Source organism: Miniopterus schreibersii (assembly GCF_964146895.1).
Source record: "Miniopterus schreibersii genome assembly, chromosome: 14".
Taxonomy (NCBI): domain Eukaryota; kingdom Metazoa; phylum Chordata; class Mammalia; order Chiroptera; family Miniopteridae; genus Miniopterus; species Miniopterus schreibersii.
Genome location: NC_138114.1, coordinates 56,424,636 through 56,442,108, shown reverse-complemented (window position 1 = coordinate 56,442,108; position 17,473 = coordinate 56,424,636). Strand labels below are relative to the sequence as shown.

At 42.7% G+C, this 17,473-nt stretch overlaps 1 protein-coding gene across 2 annotated transcripts in view; it reads left to right on the top strand.

Moving 5' to 3' along the window:
* Positions 1-1,552: 1,552 nt before the first annotated feature.
* The window catches only part of SEC23IP (SEC23 interacting protein), a 31,754-nt gene continuing 15,833 nt past the window's right edge, over positions 1,553-17,473 (top strand). For both annotated transcript variants that reach the window (XM_081158719.1, XM_081158720.1), the window contains exons 1-11: positions 1,553-1,786; positions 5,824-6,356; positions 7,142-7,364; positions 8,704-8,897; positions 10,028-10,117; positions 11,537-11,657; positions 12,791-12,880; positions 13,890-14,031; positions 15,120-15,328; positions 15,681-15,799; positions 16,116-16,268. In XM_081158719.1, coding sequence (XP_081014845.1) covers positions 1,627-1,786; positions 5,824-6,356; positions 7,142-7,364; positions 8,704-8,897; positions 10,028-10,117; positions 11,537-11,657; positions 12,791-12,880; positions 13,890-14,031; positions 15,120-15,328; positions 15,681-15,799; positions 16,116-16,268 — 2,034 coding nt within the window. In that variant the 5' untranslated portion in view covers positions 1,553-1,626. The remainder of the gene's footprint in view (positions 1,787-5,823; positions 6,357-7,141; positions 7,365-8,703; positions 8,898-10,027; positions 10,118-11,536; positions 11,658-12,790; positions 12,881-13,889; positions 14,032-15,119; positions 15,329-15,680; positions 15,800-16,115; positions 16,269-17,473) is intronic.

The window sequence follows — 17,473 nt, the reverse complement described above, 5'->3', positions numbered from 1 at the left end:
CCTAATGAACAGAAACAAAAACAAATAGGCAGCTATTATGGCAAGCTTCAGCTGCTAACTGACCTCGACAAGGAACCCTAACACAAAACTAGCCCAAACTTTCATCCTAACCCTGACCCTAACCCTGGCCTAAACACTAGCCCTAAATGTAACCTTACCCTAAGACCTAACCCTAATCCTAACCCTAAACCCTAGCGCTAACCCTAAACTGAGCCCTAGCCCTAGCCCTAACCCTAAGCATAACCCTAGACTTCACCATAGCTCTAACCCTAACCCCTAGCCCTAACCCTTAACCCTTTACCCCTAACCCTAAACCCTAACCCCTAACCCTAAGCATAACGCTAGACTTAACCCTAGCCCTAACCCTAATCCTAACCCCTAACCCTAACTCTTGTAGAGCTTGAGCTCCCATGATTTGGTTTCCTAGCAATTGTCACAAAGAAACAGCCCAACAAACAGAAGTAATTTCATTATCGCTGGGATCTCTCAGGTGAGGAAAAACAAAAGCAGGCTGAGGGCAGTCGCCCAGGAGGCCGCGGGGATCTGATAACGAAGAGCGGGGCGGGGAGCGGCGGGCAGGACCCTGGAGCAGAAAGAGGGCGTCGGTGGAAACCTGGCAAATCCCAATAGTCTGGACTTGGGTCAGTGGCGAGCACCACTGTCAGTCTCGCAGTTTTGACAAATGTGCTTTGTTGACGTGAGATGTACCGATGGTGGAAACCGGGAGAGAGATGTGGAAACCCTCCCTCCTGGCTTTGCAACTTTTCTCTAATTCTAAAGTGATTCAAAAACAGAAAGCCTTTGCAAAAAAGTAGCTCATATTTTGAGTTCTCAAAAATTCATGATGGTATCTCAATACGGTGATAGTTACCACGGATAACAGTGTGACTTACCTCTTCTACTAGTTATCTGCCGCGGCATCGCTAGTCGACCCCCGCTAAGCCGCTTAAAACGACCCGGCGCCACCCGAGCAGGTTCCGAGCAGCCTCCCTGCGGGGCCCCGCGCCCCCCTCCCCTCCCCTCCCCTCCCCTCCCCTCCCCTCCCCCGCGGGGGCCGCCACGCTGCGGGCTGCGGCCGGGGCGGGACATCAAAGCCCAGCTCACCCTGGGGGGGGGCGCCTTTCGGGGCAGCTTCTTTTTTTTTAAAGCATCTTTACTGACTTCAGAGAGAGGAAAGGAGGGTGAGAGAGAAACATCAATGAGGAGAGTCACCGATCGGTGCCCAGCCCACAACCCGGGCACGTGCCCCAACCAAGAGTCAGCCCTGATCGCCCGGATCCCAGGTCGATGCCCAGCCGCTGAGCTACCGGGGCGGGGCCGCAGCAGTTTCGTGCTCACTGTGGGCTGAGCGGTCGGCCCCCCTCCAGGCTCCAGCCCGGGTCCCCGCCCTCGCCACCGCAGCCGCTCAGGACGTCCTGTGCCACGACTACCTGCTGAAGCCGGCGCCGCCCTGTTAACTTAGGGCGTTGCCACCTAGGGGCGGGAGGAGGGCCTCAGACCGTCTGCCCGGACTTCCGGCCCTTGTGCGCAAGTGCGGAAGTGTGCTGGCCCCGAGTGTGACTGGTTTCCGGCCGCTGGTGCCGCGCCAGCTTCCCTGAGACGTGTAACGGGCGGTGGGCCGCAGCCATGGCTGAGAGGAAACCTAACGGCGGGGGCGCCGCCTCCACGTCCTCGTCGGGCACTAATTTACTCTTCTCATCCTCGGCCACGGAGTTCAGCTTCAACGTGCCCTTCATCCCCGTCACCCAGGCCGCCGCCGCCTCGGCCTCCTTGCTCCTGCCCGGAGGTAGTGAGGGGGTCCGGTGGGGCGGGGAGGCGGGGAGGCGGGGGCGCTCGCGGCGCCGGGGCGGGCCGGAGGGCTCCTTCTGCCTCGACCCGCCCGTCGGGGGCCGAGCTTGAGGGGCCCGGGTGCTTTGGGGCCTCGGGGGCGGGGGCGGTCACAGGCCGGCTTCGCTCGGGACGCAGGACCCCGCCGGTCCCGAGTCCCGGACGCCACGAGCTCCTGTGCAGGCGGGCCACAGGCCGTGCAGGCGGGCAGCTGCGTGGGGCACCCGTCCCCCGCGTGCGGGAGGGGACCCGGGCAGGGGGCGACTCCCGGGTACGCGCGGGCTGGCACGGCCGCGGCGCAGCCGGTCCTCTCGGGCGCCCCGCTCGAGCCCACTGCGGGTGCGCGGCGGCCCCCTGCCGGCGTCGTGCCCGTGCGCAGAGATCGCTGCTCGAGGACTGTGCGTACCCAGCGGGGCGTCCGGGAGCAGCCGCCCCGGCCCGGCCCTGCCGTGCTCCCTGTGGCCGCAGGCGCGTCCCTTACCGGCCTGGACCTCAGTTTCCAGTGAGAAGCGGGCCTTTCGAAGTTTGCAGGTCTGACTTCATTACCTTTTATTTCCAGGATCTTTAGTAAATGCTAATCCTCTTCCGCTGAGTAACCTTCTTGCTGGGAGCAGGAAGGGAAGGTGCGTGGAGAAGGAAGGGCCAGCGGGGCGTCTCTGCAGGCAGATTCCCTTCTGGGTGCTGACCACCACCTGGCTACACACACTTGTCCATCTGATCCCACTAGAGTGTAAGTCTCACGAGGGCAGGACTTTGTTCAACAGATAGTTGTTGAAGGAAGGAAAGGAGGGGAGTCAGGAGTGTGTCCCCGCGTTTTGACAGCATGGTGGAAGGCTAGGCATTGCCGGTTTTGGTGAAGGACTAGCATGGCTGTAGGAGTTTGCAGGAATAAGTAAGAGAACACATGCAGCTAAATCTGTAAGTTATTTTCCCATCTCTGAAAAAGATTTGACCATTAGAAACCCATTCAGAGAATTCCCAGAGACAAAGGAAGACCTGTCTCACTGGAAACAAGTTAATCATCTCAGGGAAAGAGACACACAGGAAACAACTTCATTCTTGTAACAGACGTGGACTGAGCCGCTTCTGTGTGCCAGGCCCTGTTCCATATGTCTGGGAGACACAGATGGCATTGCCCCCAGTGACCGCACAGTGTGCGTGTACACACTGCCCAGCTGTGTGAGCCGTCGTGATGCACGTTTATAATGGCCAGAGAGAGGGATTGATAGGCTGCCCGGAGAGCTATGGGTTTCAGGTTGGCTGACCTGGGAGAGGACATCCTTAGGCCTCAGGGCCTCACAGAGGAGGTGATTCTTGAGCTCAGTATGGAAGGGTACACAGAAATTAGGGCGTCTGGAGAGACAGGCATATGGAAAACCTGAGGTATGAGAAAACTTGCAGATTTGGCAGGATTTAGTGATAGGTGCTCCCATTCTCTGTCCTCCCACTCATCCTCTCTCTCCCTGTCCCTTCTCCCTCCCCCAGTAGGTCCGTGTAACTACAGTGTGTGCAGGGGAGTGGCTTGAGTGCTCAATGGGGACCAGATCAAGAAAAGCCTCATATAACATACTGAGGAGTTGTAGTCATCCTATGGGGTATCGGGGAGCCTTTGAAGGATTGTGAAGAAGACATCGAAATTACAGGTGTTTCAGAAAGACTGCAGTTCTTTGAGATTGCACTGGAGTAGCAAGAGCGGTCAGCTTGGACACCACTGTGAATCAGGCAGGAGTAGATTGCACTGTAGCCCTAGTCAGCCACATTGGGTATGAGGAGCAGGGAACGGATGTGAGAGGTTTTCAGGCCGTAACATTATTGGGACTTAGTGACTCCCTGGTGGCTAGACTGTCTGCTCTTCGAGCACAGTGGCTTCTCCTCATTCAGTTTAGCCCCAAAACCTCGCTTCAGTGCCTGGTGTATAAATACTTTGTGCATATGTCTTGAGTGAGGATCTGAATGATTCAGTGGAGGGTATGAGAGAGGAAGAGGAGTCTGTGAGTTGAGGTTTCTGGTTTGAGTGGGTGAGTAGATGTGATTGGTGAGATGGGGTTAAGGAGCATGTGGAGGGAACGGTGAAGATGATAAATCCTATTTTTGGTAAACTGAATTTGAGGTGTATCGCTGAGCCCTCCGGAAGTGTTGAGGAAGCAGTTGGAAAATAGGTTCAGGAACTAATGAAAACGGTCTCATTTGGGACAGTTGGGAGTGTCACAAGTATATAGGTAGGTGATCATTAAACTTGTGGGTCTTGATGCCGGATGTGTCCACACATAATTAGAAAATGCCCCTGAGGTGAGGCTGTCATGGTGAGGTCAGTGTTTCATTTGTAACTGATGCTAATCAGAAAGAAAGCCTCTTGAATCAGGTTGATTCCTAAGTTGTCTTAACGGGTGAGAGACACCACAGAGCTTTCTTTTACGTGTTTCAGTTGAGAGATGAACAAAGAAATACAGATGTGTCCAAGTGAGGTTTATATGACTACAAAGGGTGAGAGCTGGAAGTACATAAAGCAAGTGGAAAGATATAAGCAGACAGAGGCCCTTGTGCAGGCCACGATATAAATGTGTGTGTGTGTGTGTGTATATTTTTTTTATTTTTAATATATCTTTATTGATTTCAGAGAGAGGAAGGGAGAGGGGGAGAGAGAGAGAGAAACATCAATGATGAGAGAGTTGTCACTGATTGGCTGCTTCCTGCACACCTCCGACTGGGGATTGAGCCCACAACCCGGGCATGTGCCCTGACCGGGAGTCAGACCATGATCTGCTGGATTCTAGGTTGATGCTCAACCGCTGAGCCACGCCCAGCCAGGCGATATTTTAGTTTTAGTTATAAAGGAACAACATAGAAAAGTATTTTGAATAGATTATTTTAGTTAAATTGATTAAATACAGTGGGAGCATCTTAGAAGCTCTAGCCAGAATCTCTGCAAGCCCAGTGACCTCCCTAAGCAGGTCGGGATGGAGCCCGGAGCTTGAAAGAGGGCCCCCATTGTCAGGTCTCAAGGGCAGGGAGCACAGTGTGTCTGTGTGCTGGGACGGGGTCCACCCCTCTGACCTGCTTCATGCCTTCAGAGGGAGGAGAGAGAGAAGGAAACAGGAGAAGGAAAAGGTTAGGAAGAGGACAGTAGAAGTTACAACAGGCTAAGGGCTCATGAAAGTTTAGTAAGGCTGGACCTTTGAGGCCATGTAGAGAAAGAATGCTTTGATTGTACAAGTTGGTAGCAGATGAAAAGATAAATTGTTTCGTGCTGATAACACCCACAGTGAAGCCCAAGTTGGGCAAAGGGAAATGTGGAGAACTTCTGTTGGCTAGAAAAGGACTTTTCTAGTGATTTGGCATCTCTGATGACGAATTATCTGGTTGTGATACTCTGGTTTTTGGGATGGCAGTTCATGGTTGGCCTGCTTTGCCTTGTGAATATAAATACCACATGTTCATTTGTACAATGAGTGCTTTGTAGATAAGAGCCCTGACACACCCCTTCTCAACAGAGTTGATATCTGTACTTTAGTTTCTTGCCATTACCGTAGAAATAAAATAATGTGTATTTGGGTAGCAGAATACTATTTGATAACTTACCAGGAAAAAAGAGTATTCAGAAGAAAATGTAAAAATAGGTATAAATTTTGCTTCTATTTATAAAAACTTCTGTATAGAAATATATATAATTTCTGTATATTTGCAACATAAATATGTAACTATATTTATTTTAAAAGTATGGAAAGGTATGTACCAAAATATTGTTAAAGGTGGAAAGTGGCCTTATGAATAAATTAGAATTTGTCTTCCTTTTGTTGTTTCTCATTCATATTTCTTAGTGTTTTTATTACAAAGCTAAGTAAAGTTTTACCAACAAAGTTTTCAGAGAAAAAGGAAACTTTTTTTTTTCTTATAATGTGGAAATGTGAGTTTGAACAACAAAATAAGAGGTGCAAGGGCTAGGTCTACAGAATGGTAGCATACCTTTTAAACCATTTCCCCTTCTGTCCCTTTCAGAGGACTCCACAGATGTTGGTGAGGAGGACAGCTTTCTCGGTCAGACTTCTGCTCACACGTCTACCCCGCAGACATTTAGTTACTTCTCTCAGGTATCAAGCAGTAGTGATCCGTTTGGAAATATTGGACAGTCGCCATTAACAACTGCAGCAGCATCAGCTGGACAGTCAGCACCCTCCAAACCCCCAGCTTCTCTCCCTTATACAACTGGATCCCAAGATGTGTTGAATGCATTTCCACCATCCATTTCGAAAGCTCAGTATGGTGCTCCAGCTTCTTCACAGATGGGAACAAATACTTATTTGCCTTCTCAGCCAAGTAGCCTCCCTCCTTCAGATTTTGGGAGCCCACCCCAAGGAATACCTCAACAAGGATACAATCCCTATCGCCACACTCCTGTAAGCAGCAGAGCTAACCCTTACATCACACCACCACAGCTGCAGCAGTGCCAAGCACCAGCCCATTCTACCCACCCTCCACCCTCTGGGCCCCCTGTGCCCATGTATCAGACGCCTCCAGGATCTTTGCCACTGGTATGGAGACATGTTTTGGTACCCTAATTATTCACTTTAATTTTTAATCTCTCACCTAGCCTATGCTTTTAAAAGCACAGTGCTTTTTATAATCAGTATGATGACAGATTATTTTCAGAGGCTATTCTTTGTGAGCCACATGCTTTGAAGCAAACATTCTTTTAAAGGTTACTTATTGAATGGTTCACATTTTAGTTCATATTATCTGTATTGAAGTAGTCATTGATTTTAATGAGTTAACCTATGCCAATATTTCTAAATTTTAGTGCAAGATACCAACAATAAAAGTGATCTAAGGACCAGTGAGAGTTGAAGCAATTATCTTAAGACTGCTAACTTCTCATTTTAAATTATACTATTCAATCAAGATACTCCGTTACAGGGACTAAAATGTATTACTGCAGTAATTTCTTTTATTTACCTTTATGGAGTTTGGATCGAGACAGTTAAACTCAGTCTCAGGAGAATAATGGAACATTTTCATTGGTTAAATTTTATGAAATTCCCTTAAGCTTTTTTCCCAATTGATGTCCAACTGACTTACAAGGGGAAATCAACTAAAACAAAAAAAAGGAAACTGAAAAGAAAGGAGGACCCAATCCAGACTGGCAGAGATAGCAGTATTATGATGCGTGTAACCTGACTTTACTCTTGGGGATAGAGAATGGGTTTTATTTAATAATTTAAATCATACTGATACACAGACCCTTGATAATGGGCCTGAAACACAGACAGAACTGTTCCCTGGAACAAGCATGACGGTCTTAACTCTTTGTCCCCTCCAGATTCCTCCTCCAGTGCAGTCTGGGATGTCCCCTCCAGCACATCAGCAGGCCTTCGCTAGGCCTGTGGGTTCCTCTATGCAAGTGCCACCTCCTCTTATACTTCAAAACCACTATGAACCTGTTCAGCCCCACTGGTTTTACTGCAAGGAGGTAGAATATAAACAACTCTGGATGCCTTTCAGTGTGTTTGACTCTTTGAATCTTGAAGAAGTCTATAATTCAGGTAAACACTGACTCTGCATTACTTCTACCTAATCTTAGGGAGAGAAGAACTGAAGGGTGTTTCTCCATCTTACTTTTTGTGAATTTCACATTCCTTAATCCTCGTAGACCATATCAAACTCTACCTTAAGATGGTGCTATGAATATACTTCCTTAGTTATTTGAGCAAGGTATTTGAATAAGTGTTTTAGTAATTTTCTTACTTGTTTGAAGGTATTTTAAGTCAGAGAAGTAGAATAGTTCATATAATCCTATTGTCAATTTTTTTTTCTTGTTTTCGAGTGTCAATTTTCTTATTTCCCCGATCATTTATAGCTGTAGAGTATTTATAAAGCATTTTCTATGGAGCTCTTTTTTCTTGAAATGTGAAAAGCCCTAGCCAGTTTGGCTCAGTGGTTAGAGTGTTGGCCCTTGGACTGAAGGGTCCTGGGTTTGATTCTGGCCAACGGCAGGTACCTTGGTTGCAGGCTCAATCCCTGGCCCTGGTCGGGGCACATGCAGGAGGCAACTAATAGATGTGTCTCTCTCACATCGATGTCCACCCTCCCCCCTTTCTGAAAAGCAATGGACAAAATATCCTCGGGTAAGGATTTAAAAAAAAAAATGTAAAAAAAAGTGTTCCATGATCAGGTGAGTTTTGGAAATGCTGTAACTATGTTCACCTTTTGAGATAGTGCATAGGAGCATGTTAAAGCTCGGAGAAGTTTTGCAGAATTAAAATATGATTCTTTGTTTATCCTGATATATTTTATCATGGAACTTAAAAATTATCTATTAATATTTTTTAGAAATATACTTCATAAGTATTGCTGCTTTGGTTAAAAAAAAACCTACCACTTATTTGAATTATTTTTTGATCATGTTTTAAAATGTTGCCCTGGTTATTGCTTTACTTCTGAAGAATCATAATTTTGATCAGCACAGATTAATCTTAAGCTATTTTTATTTTAATTTTTTTTAAAAAAACTATTCTTTCTTTTAAAATAATTATTTATTTATTTTAATCCTCACCCGAGCACATGCTTAAAGTGAAAGGGGTTTGGGGGGAGAGAGAAAGAGAGAGAGAGAAACATCGATTGATTGCCTTCCATATGCTGTCCCACTGGGGATCAAACCCGAAACCCAGGTATGTACCCTGACCGGTGATCGAACCGGCAACCATTTGGTGCATGGGATGATGTTCAACCAGATGAGCCGCTCTGGTTGGGCTTAAGCAATTTTTAAATAAAAATGAGCTTAGTTCTTTGTCTTTAAGAATCAACTAGTCACTGTATTCATTATTTACTACTTTTAACTATGCATTGTAACTGTTGGGTTAAAATGTGGTCTTTTTGCTCCAGTCCAGCCAGACCCTGAGAGTGTGGTTCTCGGCACAGATGGAGGGCGCTATGACGTTCACCTCTATGACCGAGTGAGGAGGGCCGTGTACTGGGAAGAGGAGCCAGCTGAAGTGAGGCGTTGCACTTGGTTTTACAAAGGAGATGCAGATAGCAGATTCATCCCTTATACAGAGGAGTTCAGTGAGAAGCTAGAGGTGCGTGGCTTTGTTCCTTTATGCTTCTCTTTAAAACACGTAGGCCCGATGTAGATTGGAGCCTTATGTAATACCACTCACGGAGCAGACTTTGTTTACAAGAGAGCCTATCTTTTTTTTCTTAATTAAATTTTTTAACTTATTGACTTTAGAGAGAGAAACACCGATTTGTTCACTTATTTATGCATCATTGATTGTTCTTCTATGTGTCCTGACCGGGGATCGAACCTGCAACCTTGGTATATGGGGATGATGCTCTAACCAACTGAGCTACCTGGCCAGGGCCAAGAGAGCTATCTCGATCCTATGCACCAAGAACATCTTTGGGGTCTGAAAGTCCTGGGTGAGAGTGAACTGCCATTCTGCCTTTGCTGCTTACCACTGTGTAATCTCATTCAACTGTGAATTTAAAATGTCTGCTCGGGGTTGAATTGTGTTCCCCCCTAAAAAGATACGTTGAAGTCCTAACCTCCAATAGCCCAAAGTGTGACTTTGTAAGTAGGCTCGTTGCACATGTAATTATTTAAGGTGAAATCATAGTGGAGTGGGGTGGCCCCTGATCACTTATGACTGGAATCCATACAAGAAGACAGCCATGTTAAGACAGACATAGGGAGAATGCTATGTGAAAATAGAGGGCTGCAATGATGCACCTGTAAGCCAAGGGACACTAAAGATTGTCAGCAAACCACCAGGAGCTAGAAAGAGGTGATGAAGGAGTTCCCTGTAGGTTTCAGAGGAAACATGGCCCTTTTAAACCATTTGCTCTTATGGCACCTTGCTTTCAGACTTCTGGCCACCAGAACTGTAAGAGAATAAATTTCTGTTGCTTTAGGCCACTCAGTTTGTGGAGCTTTTTTATGACAGCCCTAGGAAACTAGTAGACTGTCTAAATCTTGGTTTTTGCCTCTGTGTACTGTGGGTAATATTATTTAGGAGTGACAGAGTAATTCCTTAAATGAATATATGTAAAGTGATAAGTATGGTAACCAATGAGTACATGAGATTAGTACATGAGAGCTGCTATTGCTGTTTTTTTTATTACCAGCATGGTTATAATTTTCTTCCCCTTTTTCTCTTGATGTATATAGATTCGTAATAATGGGTATATGTTGTTTTCATTATTGTAGGCTGAATATAAGAAAGCTGTAACCACGAATCAGTGGCACCGCAGATTAGAATTTCCAAGTGGAGAGACAATTGTTATGCACAATCCAAAGGTAATGATATTTTTTAAGACATTAAACTTTTTAAGTTCATTTAAATAATTATTTTGCTGAATGTATTTGATTGTTTATTAATTGCTGCCATAAGGATATATGTATAACAAGCACATTGCTTTTAAGTGTACTATAGTTCACATTGATCATAGAAACAAAAATAAAATTTAAATTTCTCTCATGAAATTTCTGTTTATGGCAACATGTTAGCTGAAGCTTAGTATGCAGCATAGAAGTTGCTTGACAAATTTTTGCACTTGATCAAGGGTCAGCTGGCTTTTTCTGTGAAGACTAGAGAGTAAATATTAAAGGCTTTTTACACCATGTGGTCTTTGTTACAGCTGTCAACTCTGCCCTTGTAGCCTGAGATCAGCTACAGACATTGGGCATGGCTTTTTCCAATAAAACTTTATTTGTCAAAACAAGTGGTGGGCCAGTTTTGGCCCGAAGGCTGTGGTTTGAAGATTTGTTTCAACCTTTGAAACATAACATATGTTCTTCCTCTTTAGAAACTTGTGGTTTTTTTGGTTTTTTGGTTTTTTTTAAAGTATCGATTAATGGTGTTTGCATTCTTTCATTTACCAACCTTAATCTCGATGAGCCACAGGCTCTTCACCTGCAGTAAGATTTACCTCCCTGGGCCATAGTTTAGGTGAAGTGAGGGAATTTATGCAAAAGCATCTAGCATAGTGCTTGGCACACAGTCATTGCTCAGAAAGTATAAAATAACCTATATTCTAACCGCCTCTATAGTCCTTATTGATACAAAAATAAGTAAAAGTAAAAACACGTTTGTATGTCAGCAGAATTTAAACAGTATGAAAAGGTGTGAAATGAAAATAAAGCCTCTTCACTCCTGGTTCTCCTGACAGGAACCACGCATGTCCTTTTGTGTTTTAGATTTTTTTTTACCTTCTGTTTTGGGTACAAACACAAAAATTTTGCATAACATCTTGCATGCATTCAGTATTTTAAAGAAATATTTTCATAGGACATCAGGTTTAATTTAATATAGTTTGATTAAACAAGATATACCTTCCTAAAAAGTGTCAATCAGTCAGTGTTTGGCATTGAAGATGCATTTGTAAATAGGCTCCTCTATGCAGGTAACTTTTCTTTAATTTCTAATGTGTAAGCTTGGATGTTCATATTACATTTCTAAATCAAGGTATATTCTGATTTAGTTGTATTATTTTCCAACATTAGCATTGGAAATAATGGTATTGATTTGCTTAGTTTTAATGGTTAATGATCAATAGCAGGATCGTTACAGATTGGTTTGGGGTGAACAGTGCTAGTACTTAATGTATAAAGGATCCATACTAGGAAGTAGTTTACTGTATTGAAATACATTACTTAGTCTGTAGTGGAAATGAATTTGGTAGGGAGCAGTCATAACCCTTCTGTTTTATCTCGAAGGTTATTGTTCAGTTCCAGCCTTCGTCAGTGCCAGATGAATGGGGGACCACACAAGATGGACAGACAAGGCCCAGGGTAGTAAAGCGTGGAATTGATGATAACCTTGATGAAATTCCCCACGGTGAGTAAAATTTGTTTAGGACCAGTGCCACTTCTAGACTTCTCTATTTTAGCATCATTCTTTAGAATGATGACAAAAAGAAACAGTGATTAGGGTTACCGGCCATAACAAGTTGGCAAAGATCTTTTAAAAACTTATAGAACCTTTTTATCTTTATTTTTAAATTTAGAATTCTGTGAAAATATACAAACTATGTAATGCAGATTCTAAAATATGTATTGTTGTAAAAAAATACTTTGCTGGTTGAAACTAGGCTTTTGGCTGTGCTTTGGGCTTGTTTTGTCATACCTCAGTTCCTTTGTCTTACTCTAGTGCTGGAGTGGCAAACGCTTTCTGTCAAGGCCAAATAGTAGATATTTTAGGCTTTGCAGGCCATGTGGACTCTGTTGTGTATATTCAACTCTGCCCTTGCAGTGTGAATGCATCTATAAGCAGTGTGTAAACAAATGGCAGAGCTGTGTTTCAGTAAGACTTTATGAGAAGAGGCAGTGAGCAGGATTTGGCCCTTGAGCTATGGTTTGCTGACCGCTGCCCCAGTGTTACTGCTTTGGTTTCTTTGTTATACCATTTAAAATACGGGTTTTATTTTGACAGTTATATACCTTATATTTGTTTCATTGTCTTATGAAATTACAAAACAAATGTACTCACATTTTGAATCTGAATGAAATAACCAGAGTGAAATGGTAGATTTAACTCGGAGATGTTCCTATATATGGTATGTGTGAATCTAACAAATGAAAGAGAAGGACTTGGGGAAAGATTTTAGAGTTTTATATTGGCAAATTGCCTCTCCACGTTGGGGTTTAGTGCCCTGTGAAGTTCTGAAGAAATCACAACGTTATGGAGCTTCTGTAGGTACAGAACTGCTGGTCATCATATGCTGATAACCTCTGGGAGCAGAGATGGCCTGCTTCCTCCACTACTTGATCCAGTTCATTGTTACTTGCCAAGACCAGCTTTGAGTTTCCTTCTTCCAATTTGGCAGCAGATAATGAGCCTTATTAGTTGGGAGGGCCATGAATTCCTTTGGTACGTTTGTGATGACAAAAGGGATGTTGAGAATTTTGCTATTCAGTTAAGGAAACCAAACAGGTTTCCAGTGGATATGTATGCATGTATTTCTTTTGTAGGGGAAATGCCTCAGGTCGACCATTTGGTGTTCATGGTGCATGGCATTGGACCTGTGTGTGACTTGCGCTTTAGAAGCATTATTGAATGTGGTAAGTGTTAGTCATTGTATTTCATGGAATGATTTGGGAACTAATGGAAGGACTTTTAAATGTTCATTTTTAAAATAGCTTCCAGCTGAGGGGCTATAAGAGGAGATTTAAGTGATCGCTGGGAATATTAATTTGTACTTAATTTGTTTTTACGACATGTATAACTCATAAAACTCTAGACTCTGAAGAATCAGACGGGATCTTGGAAATAATTTAGCTTTTCTAACAGCCTCTGCCTGGGCACTTCCAGCAACTAGGAACACCTGTATGTTGAACTTATTTATAAATACTTGGTTGTGAGAAGTTGTATAATGAAAGTACGAGTTTGCCTGGTTTACAGAAATATTTTTAATTGATTTTTAGAGAGAGAGGAAGAGAGGGAGAGAGAAACATCCATTTGTCGTTCGACTTATTTATGCATTCATTGGTCAATTCTTGTATGTGCCCTGAGCAGGGATCAGACCTGCAACCTTGGTGTATCAGGACAACACTAACCAACTGAGCTACCTGGCCAGGGCTACAGGAATTTTTGAAGTTTTATTTTTATATCTGTATAATAATTCATATTTATTGAATACTTGGTATGTGCTAAGTGTCTTGCACGTATTGTATCATTTAACCCTCAAAATAAAGCCTTGGTGTACAGGTGCTATCACTGCTACCGCATTATTAGGTGAGGAACTGAGGCCCAGAGGCTGGTTAACCTCTCCCATATCATGGTCTGTATGTTCTGGAGCAGGTAGTTTGATTCCAGAGTCTGTACCCACAGTGCCATGCCGCCTGTATGTGGTAAACTAAAGTTTTTCACTCATTTATCCATACCTCTAAAGTAATGAAAAGTTTAAAAGAGCTTTCTGAACATTAGGTTTATTGTTTGGGGGGCTAAATTCTCCCCCCCACCCCGAAAAGTTTGTTATAAAAAATACTGGCATACTTGAGGTAATTGCTAACTATATACCAAGCTAAGGAAATTTAATTAATTTGTTGTTTTCCCTGTGTTTTTTTTTAGTGGATGATTTTAGGGTAGTTTCTCTCAAATTGCTGCAGACACATTTCAGGAAATCTTTAGATGATCGGAAAATAAGCAGAGTGGAGTTTCTTCCAGTTCATTGGCATAGTTCCTTGGGTGGGGATGCCACAGGTGTTGACAGGTTTGTGGATTTTAACAAATGTATTTCTTTATTTTAAGTTTATCTTTGCTCTGACATATAATTAAATACTGGCTGTTAAATTTGTATGCTACTTTTCTGTGTATGCATATGTTTGGGAGAATCTAGGTAATTTAAGCTGGTTTTAAAATACTGATAGAGGACTGTCTTGTACGTTGTAGGGTGTTTAGCAGCCTCCTGGCCTCTACCCAGTAGAGAATAGTAGTGTATTCCTTCCCACAGTGACAACCAAAAATGCCTCTAGTCATTGCCTGATGTCCCCTGGGGTCAAAACCGTTTCTGGTTGAGAATGATTGTTTCTCGGTGGAGGCTCTTTTGGCAGGACAATTCTTTATCATGTCAGATCGTTGAGTGTGTACTGTAGGCCATTTAGTATCCTTAGTCTAAATGCCCACAGCACTCACCAGGCATTGTGACAACTAAAAATGCCCCCACTCAATTTTGAATGTTTTCAATTAAGCACCAGGGATTTAGGGTTTGTTTTTTAATTTTAGGTAATATTTATGCTAGGACACAGGCTAATAACATCTGCATTTTGGCGCTCGTCATCATGTTTCAGAGCACATGGTTTAATAAAAGTGATCCTGCAAGCAGCATTTATCCATGCTAGGCCCTGGTGTAAGGGTGTTTTCTTTCTCTGGATGTTCTTGAACTTTGCTGTGGCCATTCTCAAATCAGGAAAGATCTTCATTCCATTAAGCTCCTTTCTTCCTGATACTTTATTGTCCTTTCCACCAACAGTTTTTATCAGGTATCCCAATTTCCAATAAATTGGAAGAAAAATGAAAGAGTAGGCTTTGCTCTTTAAAAATAAAAATATTTTCATAAGCCTTATTTTATATGATATCTCTTCAGAAATTTCCAAAATTTATAGTATGGTTAAAGGCACAAATAGCAGTTGTTTGGCTAATCTTGATTTATTTAGGATAACTCTAAAAAACAAAATCAACTCATAATTAGTTTGTGGGATTTCTTTACTCAGTGTATGTTCAGGATTCAAGATCTAAACTTAAAAAAAATTCATAGATTTAAGGTAGCTACTGACATTATACTTTTTTCTTTCTAAACAGGAATATTAAGAAAATCACTTTACCAAGTATTGGTCGGTTTCGTCACTTTACCAACGAAACCTTGCTAGATATTCTGTTTTACAATAGCCCCACCTACTGTCAGAAGATTGTGGAAAAGGTGGTAACGGAGATAAACCGTCTGCACGCACTCTTTCTGAGTCGGAACCCGGACTTCAAAGGAGGGATCTCTGTGGCTGGTCACAGTTTAGGTAAAACTGTCAAATATTCATGTTTTAAACAAAATATTTGTTGAGTCATCACTGCTTTCAGGGTGGATGATGCTGGTACAAGATTAGAATGACAGGTTTACGTTTTATGAAGTGTGGGACTGGGTGCTTTGAGCTCAGAGGCACTTCTGCTAGTCACCTTCATGTCACCTACAGACGCTTTGTATTTAATTTATTCTGCTGCTCGGTAAGACAGGGATGCTGATGATCAGATCCTGATTAGCACCTAATGTGTGTGCCTTTTGCCTAGGGACTTTGAGAAAAAGTAGGAGAATGTATTTAGTGTTATAAAAAGCACCTAGAACATTATAAAGCAAATGCTTCTGTTTTTTAGGTTCTTTAATATTGTTTGACATCCTGTCTAATCAGAAAGATTTGACTTTATCAAAGTCTCCAGGGCCTTTTGCTGTTGCTAATGGAGCTGTGAAGCAGCCACGTTTTCAGGAGAAGCAGGTATGGTCCAATTAACACTTAGATTTGGACTTGGAGTGGAACAGTTTCCCAAAATCTGAACTGTTTCTATATAACAAAATACTGAGGTTTACAAGTGTAATGGAACCATATAGCTCATTGTTATTGTAAGAAATGGGAGCATGCGTAATTTGTTGATTTATATGCTTTTTCAAAATATTTAAAACTTTGGATGGCAAACTACCAAAAATTAAGATTTGTTTTATAGAGCAGAATGGTTTATGATTTCTGTAGGTTGGGAGACATTTTATGGGAGTTTTTCTGAGCTTTGTAATGTTTCCCCAACTTTTTTCTTAAGATACCTGAAGAGCCAAAGCTGACCTTGGATGAATCTTGTGACCTTGATATTGAAAATGACGATGTCCTGACTTTGCACGAAGCTCTGGCAGCACTTAGCCTCTCTGAATACGTTAGCACTTTTGAAAAGGAAAAGATTGATATGGAATCTCTGGTACTGGTGATAGTTTGATTCATTTTTGTCTAAAATTGTTTTTCCTGTGTATAAATTGAAAATTAAGAATGATTTAAACACTCTTACATAATACATTCCAGATAAGACAGAGACATAAATGTTTCAAAAATTGAAAAACACAGGAGAATTTTTTTTAAACAACCTGAGGAGGCTTTTATAAATGTGCTGCAAAACCCAGAAGCCATAAAAGAAAAAATTTGCATAGCAGGAGGTGCCATAAACGTCTAAAGGGCAATGATAGGTTAAGAAGAATATTTGGAGCACTCATTACAGATATATGGCTTATTTCCTTACTATTTAAAATGTCTACAAACTAGTTACACAAAAATATCAACAAAATAGGAAAACAGGTAAAGAGTAAGAACAGATGATATTACAGAAAAGAAAATAACAGGGCTTCTTACAGGAAAATGAGTAAGAGAAATGCAAATTAAAACTGCATTGAGGTTTTATTTTTAACCTATCAGTTTGGTGAAAATAAAGTTTGATAATACTGGGTGGGGCAAGGGTAGATTTACAGTTGTGAGTACTCAAAACAGAGCTTATTGTATTATTGTTTATTAATTACTGTATTATTTTCCATACGAACAACTGTAAACCTATCTTTGCCCCACCCTGTATATATGTGGTTAGGATGAAGGGAAGTAGGCACTGTTACATAGCGTTGGTAAGAATGTAAATTGGTACATCTTCTCTGTAGGGCGGTTTGGCAACATCTTTCAAAATATAAAATTTGTTTGCCCCAGCAAATTCACGGCAGGAATATTTCCTGTGGAGAAATATGCATACGAATATGTGCAAGAATACTGCAGCACTGTTTGTACTAGTAAAACTTAGAAACACCTTTCATGTCCACTAGTAGGACTCTAGTGAAGTCATTTATTGGGCGTCCATGTGGCTGTGGACCCTGCAGCTGTTGAATGGATGAGGCAGTGTCAGAGATGAGGTGTGAAACGATCTCTCAGGTACGTCATGTGACATGACCAAAAGCTCAGTCCTTTTAGCACAGTAGGTCACACCTGTGCCCACACACTGGAATCATGTAGATGTTGTGTATGTGTAAGACAATGTCTCAAAGAGAGCAGGTTGCCCCCCACCCCCCAAGCTGCTGAGAGTGCTGGGTTGGGTGGTTGGGGCAGGACTGGAGGGAGAGACTTCAGAACTTTAGCTTGATGGTCGCCTTT